At 40.7% G+C, this 26,078-nt stretch overlaps 1 protein-coding gene across 3 annotated transcripts in view; it reads left to right on the top strand.

Moving 5' to 3' along the window:
* XDH (xanthine dehydrogenase) overlaps nt 1-26,078 on the top strand; it is a 53,843-nt gene that overhangs the window by 4,271 nt on the left and 23,494 nt on the right. Inside the window, exons 2-19 of one of the 3 annotated variants that reach the window (XM_017812855.1) lie at nt 2,977-3,034; nt 5,494-5,590; nt 6,804-6,912; nt 7,967-8,093; nt 8,919-8,980; nt 11,033-11,099; nt 11,921-11,929; nt 11,960-12,021; nt 12,467-12,553; nt 13,847-13,988; nt 14,782-14,874; nt 15,817-15,968; nt 16,791-16,884; nt 17,699-17,808; nt 21,565-21,749; nt 22,508-22,682; nt 23,137-23,229; nt 23,912-24,081. In XM_017812855.1, the coding sequence (XP_017668344.1) occupies nt 2,977-3,034; nt 5,494-5,590; nt 6,804-6,912; nt 7,967-8,093; nt 8,919-8,980; nt 11,033-11,099; nt 11,921-11,929; nt 11,960-12,021; nt 12,467-12,553; nt 13,847-13,988; nt 14,782-14,874; nt 15,817-15,968; nt 16,791-16,884; nt 17,699-17,808; nt 21,565-21,749; nt 22,508-22,682; nt 23,137-23,229; nt 23,912-24,081 (1,892 nt within the window). Of the gene's footprint in view, nt 1-2,976; nt 3,035-5,493; nt 5,591-6,803; nt 6,913-7,966; nt 8,094-8,918; nt 8,981-11,032; nt 11,100-11,920; nt 12,022-12,466; nt 12,554-13,846; nt 13,989-14,781; nt 14,875-15,816; nt 15,969-16,790; nt 16,885-17,698; nt 17,809-21,564; nt 21,750-22,507; nt 22,683-23,136; nt 23,230-23,911; nt 24,082-26,078 lie in introns of all 3 variants that reach the window. The other 2 variants (XM_017812854.1, XM_017812853.1) reach the window with 2 other exon arrangements.

Raw genomic sequence — 26,078 nt, 5'->3', positions numbered from 1 at the left:
ACAATTTAAAGATGATGCTTTATGTTGCAAAGGGAAAGTTATCTGAATTAGAAAAAGGCAAGTAGAGAAATTGGAAAACAAAATATTTCTTGAGATGTACATGAAACTACTTGGAAGTGAGTTCAACATCTCTCTCTCTGAAGTAGCCCATGGGCTCTAAAAGTGTAGAGTACTGCTTCAGAACCTGTTCCACGTAGTACTTAAAAACTTGAATAACTGTAGGGCCAGGCTGGGCTCCCAGCTGAGGTGGGTCTGAGTATTTCAGATTCCTAGAATCAGTAGACAAATAGACACATAATACAAACACAACAGAGCAAAGTTGTTGAGTGTCATTTGAGTGTCAGTGCCATCCTAACACTTCCAGCAAAGTTTCTTTCTGAATTTCATGAATAATTAAGCTACTGCGTGCAGTAAAATCCAATTTTGAGTCTGCCAAAATGTAGCCAGCAACCTGATATACCTGCAATATGACATTTGATTTAAAAAAAACCCCTAAAATAAAACAAAGCACCAAACACTAAAAAACAGTAACTGGCCAAAAGAGAAATATTTCTTTAACTGCAGTATCTATGTAGTCTGATCCTACAACCACTGAATGCAATGGATATAACTCAGTTTCTTTCTGTACAAGGGCACTGAGGGAGGTGAGCACGAATTGTGATACTGAGCTGTGAATCATATTGTACTGGGCACCAGACAAGAGATGTTATCCTCACCCACAGAGTTTTAAAATATTTTAAGAACAAATCACAGCAGGTGATTGCAACAAACCACTGGAGGAATGATATGCTGGAGGACAAAACTGTATAAATGACAATGAAAAAAAGTCAGGAACAGCAACAAGTTCTTACTTTGTGCCCAGCAAGAGAGCCTCATAAACAAGCATCCTCCCACTAGGAATCTGAGTGAAAAGAAATGACTCCTTGCTCTCTGATGTTTGAGATTTATGTTAATACAGAATGTCCTCCAAACTCTTACCTCTTATCTCCCTCTGATTACTAGTCTCTGCCAGTATTGCAGATATACAGCTACAGTGGAGTAGTTTGAAGTGACTGAAGGAGCAGTTCAGGGCTGTTGGTTTGAACAGAGTAAGGGTGTGGATTGTCTGGGACATGGTCTTCTGCATAGTGGAAATCACTTCCGATAAAATTGAGCAAAGATTTGAGTTTGGGGCTTTCCACATGCTGAAGTACTTTACTAAAAGTGCATGGAGCTGAGTGGTTAAATAAAGAATGAAGGTTTAGGCCTGAGATTAATTTGTTACTTCCTGAAAAGAAGCCAGTGGGCCAAATCTTTAATTGAGAGAGTGCATCTTGGATTCTTTCAAGAAAACCTCTTGAGACATTTTCTTTGGTCTAAACATAAAATAATCTCAATAGTCTTTAACTATTCTGAAGCTTTTTCTCTGTGCCCGGCTGTCTGGGAAGCTGCTTTGGAAGGGTTTGCAATGTCCAGTGGCACAGGCACAAGGAAGAAACTCAGGTTGACAGTGACAGTGGGAGTTGCCAGGGAAGGCTCTTTGCCCGTGAAATGGCTCTGAAAGGCCATTTGTGCACTTCTAGTCACAGGGGTTTTTGAAATTATCTACTCGTGTCTGTTTGTTTACCAAACTGCTGCAGAGGGACGTGTGGGCTTGCTCTGAACCAGATGGCCACACCAGAGCTGCTGCATGCTCTTATTTGTTTCTATGCATCCAGAAGGTGAGGGAACTCTTAATAGCAACCATGAGTGCTGCATGATGTGCAGTGTGACATTCCCAAAACAGAAGAATGAACTCTGTTTTCATTTCAAGGAAAGATATTTACATTATCCCCAATGCAGGAGTGAGATGGGCAAAAAATGACCAGTTGTGTTTTGTAGCAGCAATTTTATTGGATGGTTCTAAAAAGGTGGACTCAAATAGGAAGTATGAACCTTGTCTCTTTAGAGTAACCCTGTCACGTGTCAAAAGCATAAAAGTGAAACAGTACAGAGGGTTGTGAAGGTTTCTTATCAGTAAAAAAACAAACCAACTTGCACAAATGACCTCTGTTTCAATTTGCTCTTCAAACTGGGAGTGATTAATTTAAATAAACTGTCGCTATTGTACTTAGGACTTGCATAACATAATAGCCAAGAACATATGATTACATTCTGGCACGCAGTGAATTTGGAAAAGTTTCTTGACACTTTATTAACAACAGAAAAAGGGGGAGACAAGCTCTGTGGCCATTTGGAGGCAAGGGCAGAACTTTAGTTTCTGACCATTGGGCAGAGGTTGAAGTAAAATATCTAATGGTTATTTTATGTCTAATGGATACCCCCTAATAGCATTGTTTACTAATAGGATGGAGCTGGCTCAAAATGTGCAGAGAAAATTTCTCCTTGCTTGGAATTCCATATTCCCACATTTAGGATGGCTATGAATGCAACATGATTGATTTAGGATTAGAAAGGAAGAAAGAGAAACTTCTAGAGGATTGGTACTTGCTGCCCATCCTGCAGCACCTGTGTTGTCACAGAATTTTCTGTGTTGCTTTTTTTTCTCTGCAAAATCTGTTACTGCTGCTGTTTCTGTCATTCTGTTTATCTGCTCATTTTTTCTGTCTCTTCTATCAGTAAGAAGAAGGGACTGAGTTCAGCCGTGCATAGTCAGTAAAGATGAGACACCATTTGGGGAAATGTCAGGAATCCAAAACTTGAGTACAAAACACAGTTCTTTCCTCACTACTAAATCTGTTTGCCATTTTTGATGAAAGCTTTTTTTGGATTTGCCTCAGTGTGCCATGGCTGAAAAACTCTGACCTATGTAACGCATATACACAATAAATTCAAGGAAATGTTGTGTCTGGATACATGACCAACGTTGCTGAGTTGATCAGTGATTTTGCTCCCTAATTTGGAAAAGCAGTTGCAGAAAGACCAGACTTTCTCATTCCAACTAAATATCTGTGTTGTAAAACTTCTGTGTATAACGGTACCTTTTGCTTCTTGCAGGTGGTGGAAAAAAATGTGGACCCAGAAACAACTCTGCTAACTTATCTACGAAGAAAATGTATCCAGTGTTAGAAGAAACTGCAGAAGGCTTTAAATGCCTACAGCATTTCATGACTGTTTACTGTTGTATCTGTCACTTGAGTGCTAGGCAGAGCTTTTACACAGAGTATAAGAGGGAGTGGTCTGCATGGTCTGGTGTTTCTTCTTGGCAGAGATTACAGCTGGTATTCCTAGCATAAACTATAGCAAATTTTAAATAATATACGTCAAATAAACTTCAAATACTTTATTAATGCTTTGAAGGAAAAACTCTCAGAATGTCTAGGAACTGGAATATGATGGAAAGGAAGCAATATTGAGATTACAATAAAATTGAAGGAAATTTAGTTCTGTTCCACACAATTGCAAAGAATTTTCTGGCCAAAACATCACAGCCACTTGAAATCCTTGCTGTTTCATCCATTAATTTGGATGTTGCTGGATAGCTAATATCCAGTAAATGACAGTTCAGTGGCTTGTTTATCAGATGATCCCGGGAGGCAAGCTCAGATGTACCACCGTGTACCATGGGCATGTTTACATGAGCAGATGCAGGAAGTCACGTTTCACTCCTGTTTGAAGCTGGTCAACACGTGAGTCAGAATAGCTTCAGAAGCTGAGTAGCTATTACTGTGGTGACCAGGCTGGCTACACTAGGTCTGGTTCTGTAGGTAGTGTCATTCCATGTTTTCTGAGTTTTTGTCTGGCCAGCTGGGTGTGTACATGTGCCAAACTGTTCATATCTGTGCTGGTGTATTACTTGAAAAAGTCATGCATACTTATTTCACCCTGCTGCTGTGTTCTATTTGTCTGGGATCTGAAGGAAGTAGGAGGGCATGAATCACACTCCTCTTTGGGATTTCCAACAGAACTATCAACAGCCCTATTGATCTGACTGTACCTCGTGTGGATAAAGGTCAAGAGGAACTATAAGTGGCATAACTCTTGTGCCTGTGTGCCTTTCTTACCACTAGGCCTTTTGTGCCTAAGCTTGTTGATATCTAATGCAAATAACTTTGGAAAGGGATAGTCTCAGCTCTTCAAAACCTACTTATCTTCTGCACGAGCATTCTGGGGAACTCATTTTGTACATGTTTCTGGTTAGGGACAGACAAATACTTCCAGAAACATGTTTTATTGAGGCAGGATAGCACTGTTGTCAAGAAAAACATTGGATGGCATAGGAAAGCTGTATTTCTGCTCAAGCAGGCACATGATTGTATGAAAAGCAGAGGAGGCACTTAGGGACGAGATTTAGATTTAGTAGAGGACTTGGCAGTGTTAGGTTAATGGTTGGACTTGGTGATCTTAAACATCTTTTCTAACCTAAATGATTCTATAATTTTTATGATTCTTTGAAAATAGTCAGTTCCAGAATCTTTGAAGTGAAAGTGAAGGTTATTTGAGTTCCCTCTATCACAGTTCCTGTTGTTTTTTCACAGGCCTAAATTGATTATCTCAACACAGGCACGTGTCCATTGCCAATGAAATCAACTGGTTTTTTCCCCATCAAAATGTCTCAGCATTGTCCAATCCTCTTTGCAATAAGTAACACCTTCTAATTACCTTCTAGTGAGTGAAGGAACCCAAAGCAAAAGTGACTCAAGGAATTTTCTTCTGAACCCCTTTGCAGAACATTTGATCTAATGCCTGATTGTAAAGTATAGACATGAGCTCTGCAGCAGAGGATGTTATTGGATAGCTAATATCCAATAAATGACAGTTCTGTGGCTTGTTTATCAGATGACCCTAGGAGGCAAGCTCAGAGGCAGGGGTTCCCATCACGTAGCAGAGGAATCTGCTTAGGCCAGTCCATGCGCTTTGCGAGGTCCCAAGTGTCTTTGCAGAGGTTGTGTGCATCTCCACCAGTTCTGGCTCTCAGTGTCTACCTCCTATGGTTTTATGGGAACCAGACTCCTGGGAAGTGTGCTTGGCTGGTTTTGTCCCTAGGAATTTGGCAAGTGATTCTAGATGGGGTCAAGAGAGAAGGTTGGGTGGCCAAAACATGAGTCTTGAGATGCAGATAGTTGAGGAGCAGTTCAAGTAAGATCCTGGGAGTCACCAGGTGTGGGAAGAAGTCGACAAGCACCAGTCAGAGGTGCTGGAGGAGATGTCACCATTCAGCTCAGGGATGTGGCTGCATGCCTGAACAGCTCCTGCTCAGCAATTACTGAGTGCTTTATCTCCCTTATGTCATTTCTTTCTCTGAGTAATGGAAAGTGGGAACTGTTGAAGTTCAGATTTTTTTTTAGTTTATTCTAAGAGTCTGTTGGAACGTGGGCTGCCTCCTTATTAGGGCTTTGGGTGTTGATCTCAAAGCTCACATGCCAGCATTTGAAACTTTGCTTATGTCAAATTATTAAGCAATAAAAATGAGTGCTTGGTTTCCAGCACGAACTTGTTGCTCAGCCTTGATTGACAACTTGAGCAGGTTTCTGTGAACACTTTTCATGTTTTCCTTAATTCCTGTACTCTCAGTGGGCCTGTGTGGAACCAAACTAGGCTGTGGAGAAGGTGGATGTGGTGCCTGCACTGTTATGATATCCAAGTATGATCCCTTTCAGAAGAAAATTCTGTATCCTTTGCGATTTGAACTGCGAACAGATCCAGGTTCTTGACATTCCAGAAATGATATTCTTTTTTTTGTGTGTGTGTGGTTTTTTTGTTTGTTTGTTTTTGTTTTTGTTTTTAAAAAAAAACTTCTATAATTAATATTTCTGCCAAAACGGTACTTTTCACTTTCAGAACATAAACTCAGAAGGCTAAGACAAGAAGGTATTTTTTTCTTAAAGCATTGCACAGAACTATTTCGTTGTGCCCTGCAATATCTGCACAGATTCTAGCGCATAGTCTTATCTGCCTTTTCCCATTTCAGAAATACTCTTGCAGTATAATGTAGCTTTTTCCTATGAGGATCCAAAAAATGATTACTGTGATAAAATCTTTATTGTTATTGTATTACTACAATAATCTGTTTTCTGTATGCCAGCAGATATTAACTTTTTTCTCTACTTGTAACTGTCAGAATTATTTCCTGAGAAATAAACTTTCCTACTGTTCTCACTTTAATTAATCAAAAGGTGAAGCATTGGCATCAAACAAAAAAGGGGAATAGGGAGAGAGAATGAGGCAGAGAGACAGGCTCCAGTTTATATTTACTGTGGGGAATAGAAAGCACTGAAATCTTTGATATATTTGGAATAATACTTGGAGATACTTTAAATTGGATCATCTAACTTAGTGGTTCTGCTTAATAGTGTGGCAATAAATAGAATATTAGGGTCATTATTCTGTCTTGATAGAAATGAGATAAAGTACCTAGTTCTTATAAGTGTTTTGGCCACATTATTCTGTTTTACATTCAGTCTAGACTTTTTCCCTATGTGTACCCTCTAGAAACAGCTTTCTAGGTAAAAGGCCAAAAACTCTGTGCTCTTGATTAACTTTGCAAGTGGCCAGCTGTATAACATCTTGGTATTTGTAGTCTGCCCCTATATATTACTTCTATTGGTTGTGTAGCTTAACGTCCAACAAGGATATTTATAGTTGTTATTTCTAGGTTAAATCGTATGGTGCATGCTCAGTTTAACCTTCAAGTGAAGTTGATGAGAACTTTGGATGACTAGGTGTGTAGGATTTGGCTTGTAACTAATACTTGTATCACATCTATTTAAGTTCTCCTATTGTGCCCACTGCTATAGTGTCTAAGTACTCTTCAGTCCTCCTGTTCTCTTTTTCCTTTGTTGAGCAGCACTGTCAAATGAAATGACCTTAATTTATTATTTTAGCCATCATACTGCCAATGCTTGCCTCTTCCCTGTCTGTGCCCTGCATCATGTAGCTGTAACTACTGTTGAAGGCATAGGAAACACAAAATCCAGGCTGCACCCAGCCCAGGTAAGCTATTAATCCTGGTAACTTTAAATCCTCTATCCATGTTTTCCTAGGATAATTACTTCTGTTACAGAGTGTTGAGACCTCCATTGTAATGTTAAAGCCAACAGATTGGCTTTCCACATGAGTAGTCCCTACTTGGAGGGATGTCTGAGTGCCAGAATCATCACCCTGGGTCAATGCTGCAGCTCTGTTATGCCCCTAGCAAGTTAACTGGTGCTATCCTGGCTGAATTGCTAATGCTTTTGTTCTAGGGCTACGTGGCAGCATTTGGTTCACATCCTGGACTGGGGAGACTGACGTTTCAGGGAAAGCCAATATAATGACTTGGAACTAGGAAATCTGAGATGGGTTTTGACTCTCCTATGGTCTTCCATGAATGACCTTAGTTTCTCATCCTGCGTAGTTAGGAACCTTCCCTGTGGTAGTGAAGTAAAGTTTGCTTCAGCAAAGTTTCTGTAATCTCAAAATATTCTTGTTGTGGAGGTGTGACAGGAATGTGAAGCCCTGTTTTTCTAGCACAGTGTTATAATGCAGCCTTACCTCAGCTTTGTCAGAGATCCTGCCCCCTTAATGTAAACTGTGATTCATCTCAGTTTGCACAGTGGGTAGGACTTGTGCCAATATCTAAGACAGTAAACAACAAAGTGAAAAATGAGTTAGATATGCATCAATGGATGGCAGCTAATCTGACCTTTGTCTGTTTGTCTTCTTTTTCCTACTTCCCATGAAGATTCCAAGCTTTGAAACTCAGACTCAGGTAGCCCCAACATTCCTAGCATGGTAAATCTGAAGAACTCCTGATCTCACTGGAGGCTTCTAGTCACCTTCAGTTACAGTGTGTGTTCAAAGCCTAGGTACAGACTTTTCATGCTGTTTTTTAATTTGAAGTCTGCTTCACAGATTGATTGGCCATCCCATCAGATAACATCTGGTGATAATCTTATCTCCCCTGGCGAGACTGGGTGTTCTTTTTAGCAGAGATGTTACAGAAACAAGCACAGCACTGATGTCATCATGATATTAAGGGCTAATGGTTGTTTTTACTTTTTCTCAGGAGAGGATAGCAAAAAGTCATGGTTCCCAATGTGGCTTTTGCACTCCAGGCATTGTCATGTCCATGTATACATTGCTTCGGAACAACCCCGAGCCCAAAATGGAAGACATTGAAGATGCTTTCCAAGGTAATACTCATAAACCCTGCAGGGATGCGAACTGTTCTGCTTTTATTACATCTACTTCACCAAATGGGATGGAGGTGCACCTTTATTTAATGTATTTTATTAAAAATAGATGATTGTTATGAGGTTAAGGACTAGCTTTTCTACTAGGGGACTGGATAGGTGCTATGAAGTGGAAAAAAGATGACCTGTAAAAGATCTCATAGAACCTCATTCTTTGCCCATAAGCAGGGGCAAGTGGCCTCAGTCTTGGATTAGGAACCCACTAATATTAATACAGAACAAAAGGTGGCCTGTCTCTGAGGGGCTTGCTTATTCACTGCTGTGACAAGAGCCTGCAGAGGTGATGGAGAACATCTGGGCCAGGCAACCTCAAGTAAAGGACCAAGACAGCAATATACATGATGGAGTGGGGCAGAAACCAACTGTGTAAATCATCTGAAGGCTGTTGTTATTGCTGAAGTTAGAGTCATTACTGTGCTTCCAGAAATGATCCAAGAGGAATGATGATGCAGGAGAAAGCAAACTGTGTAATTCAGGAGAGGGAATATAGTTATCACACTGATAAGGCTCACACAATTGAGATAAATGAGTACTGAATAAGGCAGATTGAATTTGTTCTAAATGAATTTCAATTTAAAATTTCAACAAAAAGTTGAAATGTAGGATTGTTGCAGGTTTACTAATGAAATTTTTTCCCTCCCAGTTTTTTCATTAGCTTTATCTATATTTGACAGTTTTTTGTGAGAAACAATGAAATTATCTAAAAGAAGAGAAGTTCGTAGTCAAATGGTGCTAAATGTTTAACCTTTTGCTCTGGCAATGCAGGGAACTTGTGTCGATGTACAGGCTACAGACCCATTCTGGAAGGATACAGGACATTTGCTAAAGTAAGTGTCTTCAGAAAACGTTTAAAAAAAATCTGGAAGGCTGGCTGTTTTTCCCTCTGCTACTGAAACACATCATGAGCTGAAAAGGGAAGGAGATATACATGTTGCAACAATGCAGCTCCAACTTTTGACCCCTTTGTATGTGCTTCATACATTAATAATGCAAAAAGACCAGCCCCTTTACTCACTCCAGTTACTGGAAAAGGGACACTTAAATAAAATCTGCCTAATGGTCTCTTATTGGATCACAGGTAATCAGACTCTGTAATTCTATTCTGTAAATCTCTAAAAAACTTACAATCTCCCAAAAATACAGTTTGCAGATGATTCCTGATGTGGAAAAAGTTAAAGGTATGGTGCACTGGTAGGGACATGCTATGGAGGAATCTGTTGAGGAATTTGCTTGCTTGAAAGATCAGCTGCAGAGCTGGAATAGCTCTGAAAAGAAGTTGAAGTCACTGCTGTATAGCTCTTTTCCAGAATTATTCTGCTGGTTTGGGTGAGATATGAAGCTTTGCCATAAAATTTCTCTAGTGCCTTTTTACATGAAATACAGCTGAAGGCTGTGAAGAGAAGAGATCACTAGGTACTTCAGCGATTACTAGCCACTTGTGGGGCTACACTGGTATTAAATATCAAAAGGAAGAAATTTAGAATGATGCCCATTAATTTAATTTTATTATCCAGAATTGAGATCAACAAAAGATAATACAAACAAGACTGAGATCCACTACAAATGGCTGATAAACCCAGTTGATATAGCCTACTTGGATTTCCAACAGGCTTTCAACAGTGTCTCACCAAAGAGACAATAAAGAGTCATATGGGTCAAGAGGGAAGAAATCAGTATGGATGAAAGATTGGTTAAAAGGCAGAAAATGGCAGGTAGGAGAAAATGGTGTATTTTTGCAGTGGAGGGAGGTCAGTGTTGGAGTTCTGCTGGGACATGTGGTGGGAGCAAGGTTGTTGAAGGTATCCCTAAATGCTGGGGAAAAGAGCGTGAGTAGTGATGTGAGTTACCAAGTTAGTCTGGGTAGCGAAGGCAGGAACTGACTGAGGAATTTCAAAAGGATTTTGTCGACCTGAGGGAATAGAATGGGATAAAAAATTGAGGGCAAATAAATGCAAAGCAATTTACAGAGTGAAATGCAGTTCTCATTTTGCATATAAAAAGACAGGCTGTGAGCAGACACAAGTTCATCTTCCTGTTACTACACAGAAAGATGATCTTGGGGGACGGATAAACAGTTTCATGTAAGCATGAGCTGAATGCTCGCTGATGGTGAGAACAGCACTTCAAAGGGTAGAGAACGAAACAGAGAACACTGCCATGATGTTTTCTGTATCATGGCTCTTCCTACACTTGAGTATTCTGTGCAATTCTGCTCCTCTCATCCCTAACACGGTGTAGCAGAACAGGAGAAGATTCAGACAAGTGGAACAAGGATCACATTTGTGGTAATCTGACTTCCACACAGGGAAGCACTGAGTAGTCTGGGACACTTTGGCCTGGAAAAGTGATGTCAGGGAGAGGAGGGGGCTCTATATAGCCCATATACTGGTTTATTTTGACCTCTGATAGAGATCTATGAAATTGTGACCGGCAGGTGGAATGTGGACAGGCATCTGCTGTTTGCTGCCTTTCCCAATACAAGAGCAATTCAAGAAATGAAACTAGGTGGAATCAGGTTGAAAAAGAAGTCAGATCTTCTGCCTGGTGGTAGAGTACTAGGTATTGTATGTGCTTGTCACTTTTAGTCTTCTCTGAGTATCTCCTCACAGCTCCAGCTGGAGCAGAGACACTGGTTGAATGAGAGCAGTTCTAGACCAGAACAAGAGGTCTGTCAGCAGAACAGGCATGACCCAGCCATCACACTGTGGGATATTGCCTTGCATTGCCAAGAGAAACATCTACTTGCTTGGCATCTTCCATCTCTTATTTCTGCTTTGGATATAATAGATGTGGGATCAATTTCCCTCAAAAGGGAATCAAGTCTACTTTATTTCCTTGGAATCTGCACATTTTTCTCAGAACAGTTTTTGTTCCCACAGGACATGAATTGCTGTGGCAGAGTTGCCAATGGCACTGGATGCTGTCGTAGTGGGAAGGAAAATAGCACAGTAAGCTGAATATTAGAACCCATAACCTCAATTTTCAATATAATATTAGAGCTTTGATGCATTAGCTACCTGTCTGGCTCTACTGTGGTGCAGATATTCAGAGATCTCTGAGCTGTTTTCAATGTCTGTCTCTTGGAAAATGATGTGACTGTGTATGTCCTGATGAGCATGACTAGCTATCATGACACAGGTTTTACAATAGTGAGACAGATAAGTTCCGTCTGAATCTACAAGGTGCAACATTTTTGCAAAATAGCATAATGACAACTGTTAGCAGTGTGCTACCATCTTCTGGTATATTGAAGTGATCCATCTTCCTGTGAAAACAGATCTGAAAACCAGTTAATTCCCCAGTATGATCTTTCCCAAACTTTGCAGTCCAGTGATGAATGAAGTAATTTAATCTCTGTTCCAATAAACTCTGCAGTTGGAACCTTTTGGAATATCTGGAGCAAAAAAGTTAATCACATTTCATGTACCAGTTGAGGTACAAACAATGAAGGAATGAAAACAAGGAATTGAGGAATAAGGTAGTGTGAGTATATAATTAATTTAGGAAACAGAGAACATAGAGAAATTCACTGCCAGAAAATTCCAGTGAATTTCTGTGGTTTCTTTGTTAGGAAACATCCAGTGCTGTGTGGAATACTCCAACAATAAGAATGCTAGGAGTATTCTCATCCAAATAGTTTATAAATGGAAAAGGTTACTGCAAAATTCTGCAATCCAGGGATTGATAAAAGGGGAGGACTACATCCTGTAAAAATCAGAATGTTTTGACTTTATTTAAAATAGTTGAAATGTGCTTGTTTCTTCTTCAGAATGGGGGCTGCTGTGGAGGAAAAGCCAATGGTCCAGGATGCTGTGGAGGAAAAGCCAATGGTCCAGGCTGCTGCATGAATGGAAAAGAAGACAGTGTGGTAAGGTGCCTCTCAACTATTAGTTTTTTCTCTACTTCTGATGTTTGTAGGTCTTAGCTCTGACTTGTTGTATGCACAAGCCCAGTGCTTTTAATTTAGCTATATTTATGCAAAGCAGTTTAGTCTCATTTATATTTTATGGTCAGAAAAGCATACCTCAGAAGAGGTATCTTTGATGTAATTTAACGTGCAAGGGTGAAAGGGCACTTTTGATTGACAAAAACATATTAGTGTTCAGGGTTGAGGTTTTATACATGCATTGAAATTGGAATAAAAAGACTGAAGAACCTTAAGCACTGGATGAGGTGGCATCACTTCACTGGGTTTGCTATTCTTTGCTCCATGAAATAGTAACAAGGATTTGACTAGAAAGAGGAATGACTTTGGGTTCTATGTGGATAGCTTTGTCCTCTGCCACTAGCCACTTGCACTTTCTCTGTCATAGACAATGCTGTCCTCCAGCCTGTTCAACTCTTCAGAGTTCCAGCCTTTGGACCCCACACAGGAGCCAATCTTCCCGCCCGAGCTAATGGTAAGTTCATTCAAAAAGAAATAGTGTGTGATTTGTTGGTTTCATTGTTCTGCACAGGATCTGAGTGACTCTGCCCTGAGGAAATGACTGGGCAAAAGGTGGCTGCTGATAAAGGAAGATACATGGGCATGGATCCTTCCCTCTTTTATAAAACAGAAGGAGTTTAAGCCAGGGAGGCTTAAAAAATATGCAGGCCAGGTGTCTGCTCCACCTGTCTGGCTTTCCTCTCTGGTTCTCACTATACGTGTCTCTGATCTTGGGTTGCCTTCCTTTCTGGTCGCTGCCTGTCAAGGGGTGGAACAGTTGCAGACATCTAAATTTCAATTTACTAGGTCATATGTGAAGTTTCACCTTAAATATGGATGTATCTGAGCTTATCCTTGTGCTCCCTTTATAGTGTAGGAAGGGCAGGAGGAGCTATGGGATGTAGCTGAATATATGTCTCAACTAGCTGACTTTCCAAAAGCATCAACTTCTCTTCAGTCAGCATAGCAGGAGTAGAAGTTGGTTGGGTCACACTAACTTTAAAAGTTAGATGAGATCAGTTTTTCTTCATGTTTCATTGCTGTCTTTTTTGGGATATTTTCCCCTAAGCAATGCCTCCCAGCCAAGAATCTAATCCAGCACATGCCATGTTCACAGCTTCCTTCACATTTAACAAACAGCTGATATTAAGTCATTAATTTTGCTGCTGTACCCAGCCTAAATGTGTCATGAGTAGGTTCTCACAGACCATAGCATAACAAGTATTAAGCTTGAGATAGGCCTCCTCTGTTTCTTCTCCAAGATGTTCTCCTGCCCAGGGGTTGATCTCATGTTGCTCTGAGGCAGACATGTAAGTCTATTTTCTTCAGTCACTGGAGGAAGGAGTTAAAAAGGGAATCAGAATCTGGCCTACCTGGTAGCTAAAATTCATCAGTGCCGAAGACTGACATTTTTGGATTGAGGTGAGAATGGAAAACCTATTATTTGTAAGGTGGCTGAAGCCACAAGCATCTGCCAGAACTTTGGTCAGATGGAGCTTGCTGGCAGAGGTCTTGCCAGGGAGATGTGGCAGCGGGATGCACCTGGCAGTATCAGGAAGGGAGCACTTTTGTCAGCACAAAAAAGATTTTCATCACTGCTAGCAGAAGGATGGGGAATGGCCAACTGCCAACAACAGTGAGGATATCACAGCCACCTGTCAGTAACTTGACTGAGATGGAGCCTGGCCTGGCACAGGCATGGGCAGCATGTGAGCAGGATTCTTGGCTTGATGTAGGGTCTGAGCTCTATCTGAATTCACTTTTGCAGACTCAGAGTAACAAACAGCAGAAACAGATGTGTTTCAAAGGCGAGCGTGTGATGTGGATCCAGCCTACATCTCTCAAGGAATTGGTGGCTCTCAAATCCCAGTACCCCAATGCCAAACTCGTTGTGGGGAACACAGAAGTGGGTAAGAGAAAGAGTTGATACTCATTATGAGCAGTTAGAAAACTTTCCATGGAATATTTTGTGAAAACGGTGCAAATGCAAACTTCTCTCACACCACTGCTGTTAAAAGCTGTTTAATTTTCAGGTTGTATATAGGAACAGATTTTCTTCTCAGGTAAATTAATCTTACAATGAATGTTTTTCCCTGTGCTAGGCAAAAAAAAAATGCTAATCCAGATCTTTGAGCCTTTGTGCCATTTTCTGGAATTTTGAGAAGAGGGGAGTGACACAGCATAAAATATCTCTATAATCAAATGAATTCAGTTGTGAAACCTGTGTTTTGAAGGATTTTTCAGTGGGCAAACTCTTAAGACTTGAAATCTTATTGTTTGCTCACCCCAGATAGATACTTCTGCAAATGTAAGTGCTGAGGAGGAGAGTTCAGACATATTTAGTAATGCTGTTAGCCTGAGCAATTGGTTCAGAAGACAATCCCCAAACGCTGTATGGTCTATTATATTCACTGTTCTTTCCTGAAGGATTATGTACAACAATAGCCAGGTTACACAAGTACCAAACAGCGTGTTGAAGGTAATTGTAAGACCAGAAAAGAGTCTCTAAAACTTCCCTATGAGAATTGTGATATTAGTGGAAAACAGCTTTTAGTTTGGTATGTCTGTGTCCTTATATAATCTGTGTAACAGATGACAGATGAACTGACTCCTTGGTAGGCCTGCTTACATTTCATTGGGAAACAGCTAACTTAGGGTCTCTGTCACCTATGTGTAACTGAAGGAGCCTTACTTTTCCTTCAGGTATTGAGATGAGGTTAAAGAACTTGTTGTATCCAGTGATAATAGCACCAGCATGGATCCCTGAAATGAATGCTGTTCAGCACACTGAAACAGGTGAGCAAAAAAGAGGCAGAAAGCCTGTGAGCTGAGTGGGGACTCCGTGGAATAATAAAGAGGTAAGAAGGAAAATCCTCAGATTAAAGACTGCAATCTGTATCCATTATGTCTTTCCCATGCAAGGAATTAAGTGAGGAATATGTAAAAAAAGTGAGCTGGGCTGTTCATGGTGGAGAAAAGGATGCTCAGGGGTGACCTTACTCCTCTCTACAACTATCCAAAGGGAGGTTGCAGCCAGGTGGGCATTGGTCTCTTCTCAGTGACAGAACAAGAGGAAATGGCCTCAAGATGCACAGGGAAGGTTCAGGTTGGACATCGGGAAGAATTTCTTCACTGAAAGGATGGCTAAGCATTGGAATGGGCTGCTCAGGGAGGTGATGGAATCGCCATCCCTGGAAGTGTTCAAGAAATGACTGGATGTAGCACTTTAATGCTATGCTTTAGCTGACATGGTGGTGTTCAGTCAAAGGCTGGACTCGATGATCTTGGAAGTAATTTCCAACTTTAACGATTCTATGATTCTATTGCCTTTATCTTCATGGTGGAAAAAGGTCAACCTTACAAATAGGTGCAATTAGGACAATATAGTGCATGTGGTCCAGTGTCTGTTAGGATATTTGAAGTGTGGAAACTGGAAAGAAGTTGGAGTTCATTTCTCAAAGGACAAACTAATACCTATAGGAGGACAATATTGTTAATAATACCCTGAGGCAAAAGGATGGTGTGTTGTCATGTGAGAGAAAGCATCACCATGAGCTGTGATTTAAGGTGAATTTTGTTTTGAGGATGTGATGTTTACATGCAATGCATGCTAAGTAGTTTCGTGTAACTGAGGGTCTAATTAAACTCAGTGGCATCTAAGCTTTGCAGACACAGTCACAGCCATTCTCCTGTACCTTGACATTTGGCAGGACAACAATTCTTTTCCATTGTTTACAGGGGTCATCATCGGCGCTGCCTGTACCCTGCGCTCAGTAGAGGAGGTTATGAGAAAAGCAGTGGCAGAGCTTCCTCCATACAAAACCGAGGTCTTCCAGGCTGTCCTGGAACAGCTGCGGTGGTTTGCAGGGCCACAGATCAGGAATGTTGCTGTAAGTGACTCAGGAGCACCAGGGACTGTGACTGGAAGCTCAGTCTGAGGAGCTTGCCTGCCTCACCCAATGTTGGTGTGCCTTGTGCTTCTCACATAAGAACATTTGCAAACCTCAGCAAAGAAACTACTACACAAAAATCAGCCCCAGGAACTGACACCAGCTGGTGTCTGTGCTATACTGATGACACAGATCTAGCAAGCAAGGGAAACATGGCAGTTGTTCAGGTTTTCCATTGCTGTTATCAGCAAGTGGGAGAAACTGTAGTGAGATTTGACTAATTTAACAAAAATGTATTTAGGCTGCTGGACAAACTTCAAAGAAGCAGGTGTGTTTATTACTGCCAGCACAGCCGTGATAGTCACAGTATTAATGCATCAGATTTGGCAAATTCTCCTCTAGTTTTAAAGGGGAAGGTTCAAACTCTGTACATTATAAGAAAAAAACCCTCAAAACAAGCAAGCAGATAAACCAATCTACCAAATATGAAATTTTGTTCCATGAGGTACTGTGCCGTACAGTGGTATTGCAGACAAAAAACTTGGGTTCCTGTTTGTTACTGAAAAAATGCTTTATAGTTTCATGGATCTTCCCTTAATGGCAGCTACAGTGATTGAATTTCGGCATTGTTGTGCACATGAGGTTTGAGTGTAAGGTAGTTATGATGCATTAATAAAACACTGCTCTAAGTCTGTTTCAGGCAAATGTAAATATTCACTGGGACAGCAAATAACTTCATGGTGCTTGGGTTTTCCCCCTTAGTTAGAGGCCTAAAATTGCTAAGATTTTTAATATTTATCTAATGCATTATTATCACTCTAGGCTCTTGGTGGGAACATAATGACAGCAAGCCCAATTTCTGATTTAAATCCTGTGTTAATGGCAAGTGGAAGCAAATTGACTCTGGTATCAAAAGGTAAGTTACATTTCCAGATGGCACTGAGGGGAGTGGGATAATCAACACCCCTCTGCTACGGGTTGTTATGTCAGGTCAGAACTTGAAAATGGAAGTTAACGTTATCTAAAATAGACTTAGTCTGAGTCTTCAGGGGTTTCACCATTTTTGAGGCTGAAGTCCTAAAACTAGGCCTAAGTTTGGCTTCTTAAAGAATTTTGAACTTCTGTGCCAGATTTTATCTCTGATGCTGTGTATGTACTTACAGGTACATCCTTGTGAAGAGCTGGTTGAAGATGTCTATTAAGCATGAAATAGTTTCTGTCACTGTCGTACTTTGATCCTTATGGTTTATTCATATAAAGACTGAGGTTTATTTTGTTTTGTTTTTCTATGAAGAAAGCCAAACACCTCAGTTTTTATTTGCTCTTAGGAATAATTTTTTTGAAATAGGATCCTTGAAGTAAGTGGACTGTCTGGTCAGTGAACTGACATTCTCTTGTGCTGGTTTGTGTGGAGGCTGTGGAAAGGAGAAAGAGAGGATTTCATTGGGGTATTGGAAACTGGTTCACCTGGAGGCTCAGCTTAGATAAAGAAGGAAGGAGGTGTCTTTGATCACTGCCTGTGCATAGAAAACTTAATACGTAGGCAGAAGCTGTCATAGATTCCATAAATACCAAAGTTAATCTGAGAAAACCTTTCCTGATTTGGTGAAAGAGGGTGGAAAAATGAAAACATATTGATATCAAGAGTGATTTGTGTAGGTTGAAGGCTCTTTTGCATTTACTATTGCCATTCTTCATTCATCCACCATTGATATTTCTTTGCTCTACAGAGGGCAAAAGGACTATCACGATGGATGAAAAGTTTTTCACTGGGTACAGAAAGACAGTAGTTAAGCCTGAAGAAATACTTCTCTCTGTTGAAATACCCTACAGCAAGAAGGTAAGCTTGTAGGAAAAAACTTTACTGTCCACAGAGCTAAAATGCTGTTAATTGAGAGTTATTTTCCATGTTAGGCACTTTTTCCCTGACCAACCTCCAAATGCTTATGTAGTCCCAAGTGGACCAACAGACAAGTAAATTATTTGTAGAAAAACTAGCAACACACTATTTTTGACAAGCAAGTGAAGCTGGTCTCTATGATAAAGTATGGTAAGCTCAAGAAGTTTTCTGGTGTGAGAAATATAAATTTCACTTTATTGTCTGAAGGTTTTTGAGCGCACTCAGTAATGACAAAATGTGACAAAGTGATGTTCCCAGAGGTATAAGTTCTGTTTGAAAAACAGTACAGCAAAGATTTTAGCAGTTCCTGACATAAAGTGAAGTTAAGGTTCCCAAGGCTCCTGCTTAATTTCTGTGAACCAAAATGGGAAAAGAAATTGTAAAAAGTGTGCATGGATAAAAGGGAAATTCAGTTTCTGCATCCTTGCCTTGCAAGATGGAAACTGCAAGGACTGGTTTTTAGGGCATTTTGGCAATCCAGACCTGCAACTTCAAATGAGCCTGAAAAACTTTCTTCAGATAGAAAAATGAATGCTTTTCTGCTGTAGCAGCATGAACCTTGACTGATTTAGAGTGTCTGAGAGGTAAAACTCTCTTTTTTTCCTCTAGGACTTAGAACACCAGACTATAATTTTATACTTGTGAAGGTATTTACCTTTTTAGGGCTCAAGGCCCCAGATTATAAGATGCAAGGATTCACGGTGTAGGGACACATTTTCTTTATAAATGAAAAACACTGATTTATTTGAAATGCTATCATATTATGGGATAGAACCAATAAATCCTTTGTCTATCCTCTCAGATTTTGCTATGTAACTATTAAGGGAACGTAAATGTGTTTTTTTATGGTATTTTTCCATTTATTTTTTAAGCGTTCCTTCTTTGGTCTCGTGATAATTGCAGGAAACATCACTTCTTGCCAAAATGAGGAACACACTTGAGGCAGCCAATGGAAAACTACATGTTCCTCCATCCATCTGAAAGTCACAGAGCAATTTCACAAAACACACAAATTTTTACAGGCACAGTTGCTTCATCCCTAGGTCATATGCAGCTCATTGATCTGAAAAACTAAAACAACTTTTGAACTCTACCTCATGGTTTCTTGGCTGATCTTTGCCCACAGTCAGGGAGACTCAAGTTCTTCAGGGCATGTCTGAAGCTGCTGGCATATGGCAGGCAAAGTTTTCTGCAACTGTGATTTCCTCACAAATGGGAGTAGGGCTGTGTCAGCACACAGCTAGACAATTTTTTTGCTTTATGTTTGTTTAAAATTAATGTTACGTCTTCCATTGATGTAACATGTCACAACAAGGATAAGACTGGCTAAACCCCAGAAACAATTAAACTAAAGAAGTTTAGAAGTTTACACAATTCAGTGTTACTGCAGGGGATTTGAGCTTAGGGTAGGCTTAATCACAGAGAGGCTGTTAAGGGAGAGGAGGCAACACCTTTTTCCTCTGCTAATTTGTGTGTCAGATATTTAAGATATTCAAAGAATAAAGATTTTTGAATCTATACTTGTAAGGCAATTACAGCTGAGGAAAGACAGTACTAGGAAAGAAAATAGCTCCCAGGATTAAAGATAAAATATAAACAGATTCCAGAAAAGAAAACTGCTTAGCTTTTTGTATACAACAAGACATTCCTAAAACAGGACATGTCCTTTATGTAACAACCCTCTTTCTCTTTTGGACTATAAAAACATTCCTTTCAGATAATGTTCACAAATATTATGCACCACTTTCATCATTACTCACCTAGTGACCATCAGTTTCTCATGTACTTTTACTTTCTCTGTACATGTTTTATACATCTTTCTCTACTGCAGTTATCACTGTCATTTAATTTTTATGATAACAGTATTCTGTACCACCTAGACATTTACTGCTTTTCAAATAGAAGAAGTCTGGAAATGCAATGCTTATGTATTTCTGTCTTTGGAAATGAATCTTAACCTACTGTTTGCTCAGTACTGCCATCATAGGCTCATGGTATCACAATTTTTGCCCTGCTGAAGAGACAGAAAGTGGTAATGAAATCTTATTTCCTCCTTTAATTTAGTATCCTCTAGCCTTCATTCATTATTGATCTTTATATTCCACAGTGATGGGCTGAAGAAATTCTGTATGTTGCCTATGAATCTTTTAGGGCCTGTGGATTTCTTAATGTTTTCCTTTCTGGTATTGCATCTTGTCCAGAAAGGGAAAGGGGATGCTGGTCTAGGTCCTTAATATGCAGTCCTCAAGAGTAAGGGTTATTTTGCTTTCCTGTGAGAATAACCAACACCTAGAAACTTTTACCGTGATAGTTTAGATGCTCTGTTGTTTCTCCAAGAGTTAGGGCATACATGAGAGGCTGATTTGATGATTACCTTACCTGCACTCCTAGTGAGGAAAAATAGCAAGTGCCTTTCCTCCCACTCTGGAGTCTGTACTAAGAAAATTACGGTGCTTTGTGAGGAGTGAAGGCAAATATTTTTCTCTTATTGCAATCATGTTATTGGAAATCTCTTAAGTATGTAGTAAGAGAAGAGGCTCCTTTTTTCCCTCTTTGAAAGCTAATTGTTTTCACAAGTAGAGTGGCAGAATGTCCTTGCTGGGAGGATGCTACTGATGCTCCTCTGCTATTATCTGCAGGCTGCCAAGTAATTACTTGAATTCAGGAAATGAAACACACCCTCCAGTTATCTCTCCAGTAACAAGTCCTCGATGCACAAAAGGGACCTCTTGTGAAACTGTTCTCATTGTCAACAGTAGAGAAATTGTTCTTTACAATAATGAAAGAATTGCTGTCCACTTCTGATTAGAAGTAATTAATGGAACAGACTGCTGTGCTGTGCAGAATCACTTGGTTAAGCTATTAGAGATGAAATTTGTCAGAAAACTCTCCAGAAGAGCTGTGCAAAAACATCAGATCTGATTGCTCTCTTAGTCTGCAGGATGTCTGAGCAGCAATTCATCATAATCTGCAGCACAGGCAATGGGATTGACCATATCATGACTCCAGGGTGATACTGGTGGAGTGTTAATCTCTTACCTACTGGCCCTTTTCATAGGACAGCTTCTGGGTTTTGTGATTTGGAGTTGCTCGTGCATTTACAAGAATTTCCTCACTCTGCTGAGACCAGCAGAGGATTCAGGAGAGTAACTGGTAATTGTATTTGCAGTAACAGATTGAAATTGTCTTATATTAATTAACCTGGTCTATCCTAGAACTGAGAGACATTTGTTGTTATGGATTTTAGTTCTTGCAGAGTTTGATGACTTCTGAAAGGAAGGGGTTTAGGATATGAGTTTTACTGATTAGACTTGCAGCTTAGCAGCCTGGGAGAAAGAAAAAGTTGCTGAGAAACTGTAATCTTGTTTATGTACAAGCAGTCTGTCCTGGTTCTTCCTCTAAAGATATGAAAAAAATTGTGATGGGTATGAGCAGATTTCCATCAAAGTTCACTTTCCCCACAGTCCTAGGCTGGCTAATAACCATGGATCTAATACTGGAATCAATCATTGCATCACGTGAAAATATACAGTCCTGCCTGAACAAACATGTCCTGCTTGGCCCTGCATGATGAATCAACCAGATACAGTTTCCTGGAACAGCTCATCCATGTAGAGATAGATTAATAGCTTGCCAATATTTATACTCCAAAGCATGCCAAGGTAGAGAATAAATAAATATTTTCTTGTCTTCTAGGGTGAATACTTCTCAGCTTTCAAGCAGGCTTCCCGTCGTGAAGATGACATTGCTATTGTGACCTGCGGGATGAGAGTCCTGTTCCAAGATGGCACTAGCCGGGTGGAGGAGATAAAACTAAGCTATGGAGGAATGGCTCCTACAACTGTCCTGGCACTAAAAACTTGCAAGGAACTCACTGGCAGGTAGGATTTTTTTCTGTGATAGAAAAGCTGTGTAATGGAACAGTTCTGATTTTTTTCCAGGAGCAGTTCAAATACCCTAAATCATCTCTAATAGTACACAGAAGGAGAAAAGGGAAGAAGTGTAGCTACACTTCTGCAGCAGTGTGTGTTTTGTGTGATGCCTTGCTTCCTCCAGTACTCTTTACTCTCAAAGATTCATGTAATTCTCTTGTTCAGAGAGCCATTGTCTTGCCAAATTCTCTCATCTGTTGAAGTGGACAGAAGCTGGATGTAGGCACGACCTAGAAAACTGGGTTTATCTCAAACTGGACTGAGAAATCCATGCTGTTATCATTTAATAGCTTTACTACATCTTTGGAAAAGGTGACATAAGCCCAAGATGGAAACAAAGCACACAAATAAACTATAAGCAGATAGAACACATGGCTGTTGCTTGAAAGCTTGTGGGAATGGCATGAAGCTGTGTCAGGGTAGGCTTAGGTTAGATATTAGGAAAGAGATTCTTCACCCAGAGGGTGATTGGGTACTGGCATGCCAGGGAAATGGTCCCAGCACCAAACCTGACAGAGTTCAAGAAGCATTTGGATGATACTCTCAGGCACACGGTGTGATCCTTGGTGTGTCCTCTGTAAGCTGGACTTCAGTGATCCTTGTGAGCCCCCTCCAACTCAGGAGATTCTCTAAGTCAGAAGAGTTAGTCTACCCTGGTGATGTTTAGGGCTGAGCAAGGGCTCTGTGTCACCTTTGTTCCTTTGCAGAGACTGGAATGAGAAGCTGTTGCAGGATGCCTGCCGCTTACTGGCGGGTGAGATGGATTTGTCTCCCTCTGCCCCTGGTGGGATGGTGGATTTCCGACGCACACTCACCCTCAGCTTCTTCTTCAAGTTCTACCTGACGGTCCTTCAGAAACTGAGCAAGAACCTCAATGGCACTGTAAGTGCTGCTAGGGAAGGCAGATTTGGGGGAGGGGGACCAGTTTGTGCTGTCTTGGTGGGGAAGGCCTGGGGAGGGGTCAGATTCAAGCAGAGTTGTACCCGAAAACAAAATCCATGTTGCAATAGCTGCCAGAGCTACTCTACTCCTCACCTCCATGTAAGTACAGTGTATCTTCCCACTTATTTCCTCGTGGCATCCTCACCTTGTTGTGGAACGATGCTGCTCTGTAGGTTCACAGGATGATTCCTGGACTTTGCTCATTGGTTGCATTACAACCAGTCTTGTGGTTCTATGGCTATTCTTTGCACAGAGCCTGAGCCTTGTTTGCCTTTCACTCAGTAGAATATGAATTATCTTAACTGAAAGATGGAGAAGGGAAAAAATCCTGGGCTACTAGGGAATGTGAGAAAGGAATTGGCAGGGAAGATGATTTTCTTTAATATGTCTCTAGCAGAAAAATCTGTGTGAGTCCATCCCTTCAAACTACATCAGTGCTACAGAGCTGTTTCACAAAGATCCCATTGCAAATGCCCAGCTCTTCCAAGTAAGTAGCAACTTTTCCAAGTAAGTAGCAGTGTTAACATGATGTAGACTCAGGTTTTTCTGTAGCTCAAACTGTGCTTCTTATCTTTTTGTCTCCCTGAGTATGGTCATTACATAAACTTAAATAAAGCCATGCTTGAAATTTGTGCCTGGGCCTTAGTCCCTTCCTCACTGTAGGATACAATGTTCTTTCCTATTATTACCCAAGACAATTGCTGATGTGTACAGCTTCATAAACATCACTTTTCCTCCTGCAGCCAGCTCCATATCCAAACTGAAATTCCCTTTCTGCTTTTCCCAGTTACAGTCTGCCTTTCTTTGAATCTCTCAGGCTTCAGATTTAGCACGTATCTTCTTTTTTATTTCCTATGTTAGTGACCTGTTCTCTTCAGCTTTGAGAGTAGGATCCAGCTTCAGAACTTGAACCCTCTAAGCAAGCTGTCAAATCAAATCCTTCTCTTCCACAGAAATTTCAAAATCCAAATCCCTTTTGCTTCACTCTCTGCAGCTCCCTTCTGCAGCACATCTTGTGGCACCTTGTTTACCTTCCTTTCCCACAGGACTGAGCACCCATCCCGTTTCCCATCTCACTAGAATGTTTCACAGCACCTTTTTTTCTCCCATCAATGCTTCCACCTCCTGCAATCTAAGCCAGTAGCAGTCAGCCTTGTGTTTTACTGCAGGAAGTGCCCAGGGGCCAGGCAGTTGAAGATATGGTGGGACGGCCCTTGATGCACGTTTCGGCAGCCAAACAAGCAAGTGGAGAAGCTGTTTACTGCGATGACATCCCTCACTACGAGAATGAACTGTATCTAACACTGGTGACCAGCACCAAAGCCCACGCTAAGATCCTGTAAGTGTTGCTCCTGAGTTTCAGATGTTGGAAGTATTTGGTGCCTGGTGGCTTAGAAAACACTGATCTGTCAAGCTGTGGGTGGGGGGAAGGTTTTTTCTTAGGTGAGAACTCCAGTTCATTGCACATTGCTACGTGGGGCGAGCTGTATGTGTTACAGCTGCCTTGCAAGTCTGCTTCAGTGGGAAAATAAGGGAATTAACAACAAACTTTGGGCTTTGCTGAAGCACAAACCCTTCCGCCCTAGACACCTTTTTGCATTTCTCATCTCATATTCAAGCATGCAGAATTATAAAGGAGCAGGGTAGAAGAGCATCCCATGTCTCATGTCATTTTAATCACTAAAAGGAGCATGCAGCTTGAAAATTCTCTTTCCTATCAGCCTAAAAAGCTGTAACATGCAGTTCTACCAGCACTGCTGCTGGTGAGTCAGCTGTGTGCACTGGCTTCTGTTTTTTGCCTTACACAGCCTGCACTGGCTGTGATCAAGCCTTCTGCACAACAGTTGTACGTGAGTTGGATTCTATAAATGTAGAGCTGTTAGTGCTTGGCTGTAGCAAGGTGGACAAGTCAGTATTTGGAAGTGCAGGTATATCTGAAAAAATATCCACCCAGGGCAAGACTGATACATAATTTATAACAATAGTGACTAACCAACTCCAAAAAACCAATCCTGGCAGGTAATGCCATCTAAATTCTCATATGACTTTTGGTTGCGGGACTGACTGCCTCCCACAAACCCCAGTTTCATTTACATGGTGGTGGCTCTGCAGGCTCTTGTTTGCCCTCGACTGCTTTGATGTGGGACACTCCGTGTTACATTGCCTCATGTCATCCTCAATAGCCTTGCGATGTGCTGTTCATTCCTTAGGCAATACTTCCTGCCTATTTAGGCTTCCTGCCCAGAGGTTTCCCACAGTGGTCTAACATGGGATGGGCAGCATGGTGGTCATGGATGCAGAGATGTAGTAGTTGACTCCCAGGTTATGAAAGAAATTGCTCTGTCATCGTAGTTAAATTTTAGGTGTTGCAATGTGGTCATTGTTGAGTGCTGCAAGCACTCAAGTATTGTTACTACTGCCAGTGCAGATGGGGTGATAGAGAAAGCATCAGATCCATGCCTGTGACCACAGTATGCAGTGTTTTCTAGGGGTTGTTGTATACATTCTCTTGCATTTGCATTGTGCACACATATTTCAAGCCTTTATTATTCTGTAGAGGAAGTAGTAGAACATTTAGAGGACAGAATTATCTCAACCTATGATTTTGGCAGTCAAAATGTTGACTCTGAAAACTTCCACTTCACCAAGTCAGATTTGGATCACCAATGTAAATCAAACATCATCTGCCTCTGTATTTGTAACTAAGGGGAAGTGCCAGGGGATTGTTTCTGAGGCATTACAGCAGAAGCACGGGAAAGTGAACTTGCCAAAGAAAAATAGCATTGTCTTCAGTTCCTGCTCTCTAAGGGTTCGTGTGGGAAAGTTCATTTGCACATTTAATGTCTTTTTAAAAAAAGGCTGTATCTCACTGGGATGCATAAACAGCTACTTTCAAGCACAGTTTGTATTGGAGTTTCAGAAATATAAACAAGCTGCTGAAAGAATTGCAGCAATTTACAGAAGACAATAAATCATTCAGTTAGCAAAAATAAAGCCACAGCTTTTCTATTTGCAACTGTTCCCTTGTAAAGGAAGACAATTATATAGCCAATGTACAAAAAATTGCGAAAGGAGCATGAAAGTCTTTTGTAATACATATTTTACTAAGCTCCCATCTAACAATTAAATTATGTTGCTCTTTTATAGTCACTGAGTTTTAAATCTGTATATGATTCAAGCAGACAAGAATTTTGGTTAGATACCTCTTTTGCTGATTGCCAAAGAAAGCCTTTCATGGACCTATTTGTCTTTTGGAACATCATTTCTTTGGCATCCTTTTAAAAACCCTGCAGCTTCCTTGTGATTAATACTCAACAATCTCTCCCTGACTCACAG

This window comes from Lepidothrix coronata, unplaced genomic scaffold (assembly GCF_001604755.1).
Source record: "Lepidothrix coronata isolate B3197 unplaced genomic scaffold, Lepidothrix_coronata-1.0 Scaffold38, whole genome shotgun sequence".
In the NCBI taxonomy this organism is placed as follows: domain Eukaryota; kingdom Metazoa; phylum Chordata; class Aves; order Passeriformes; family Pipridae; genus Lepidothrix; species Lepidothrix coronata.
Note: the sequence above shows the minus strand (reverse complement) of the source record. Positions and strands in the feature narration are given on the sequence as shown.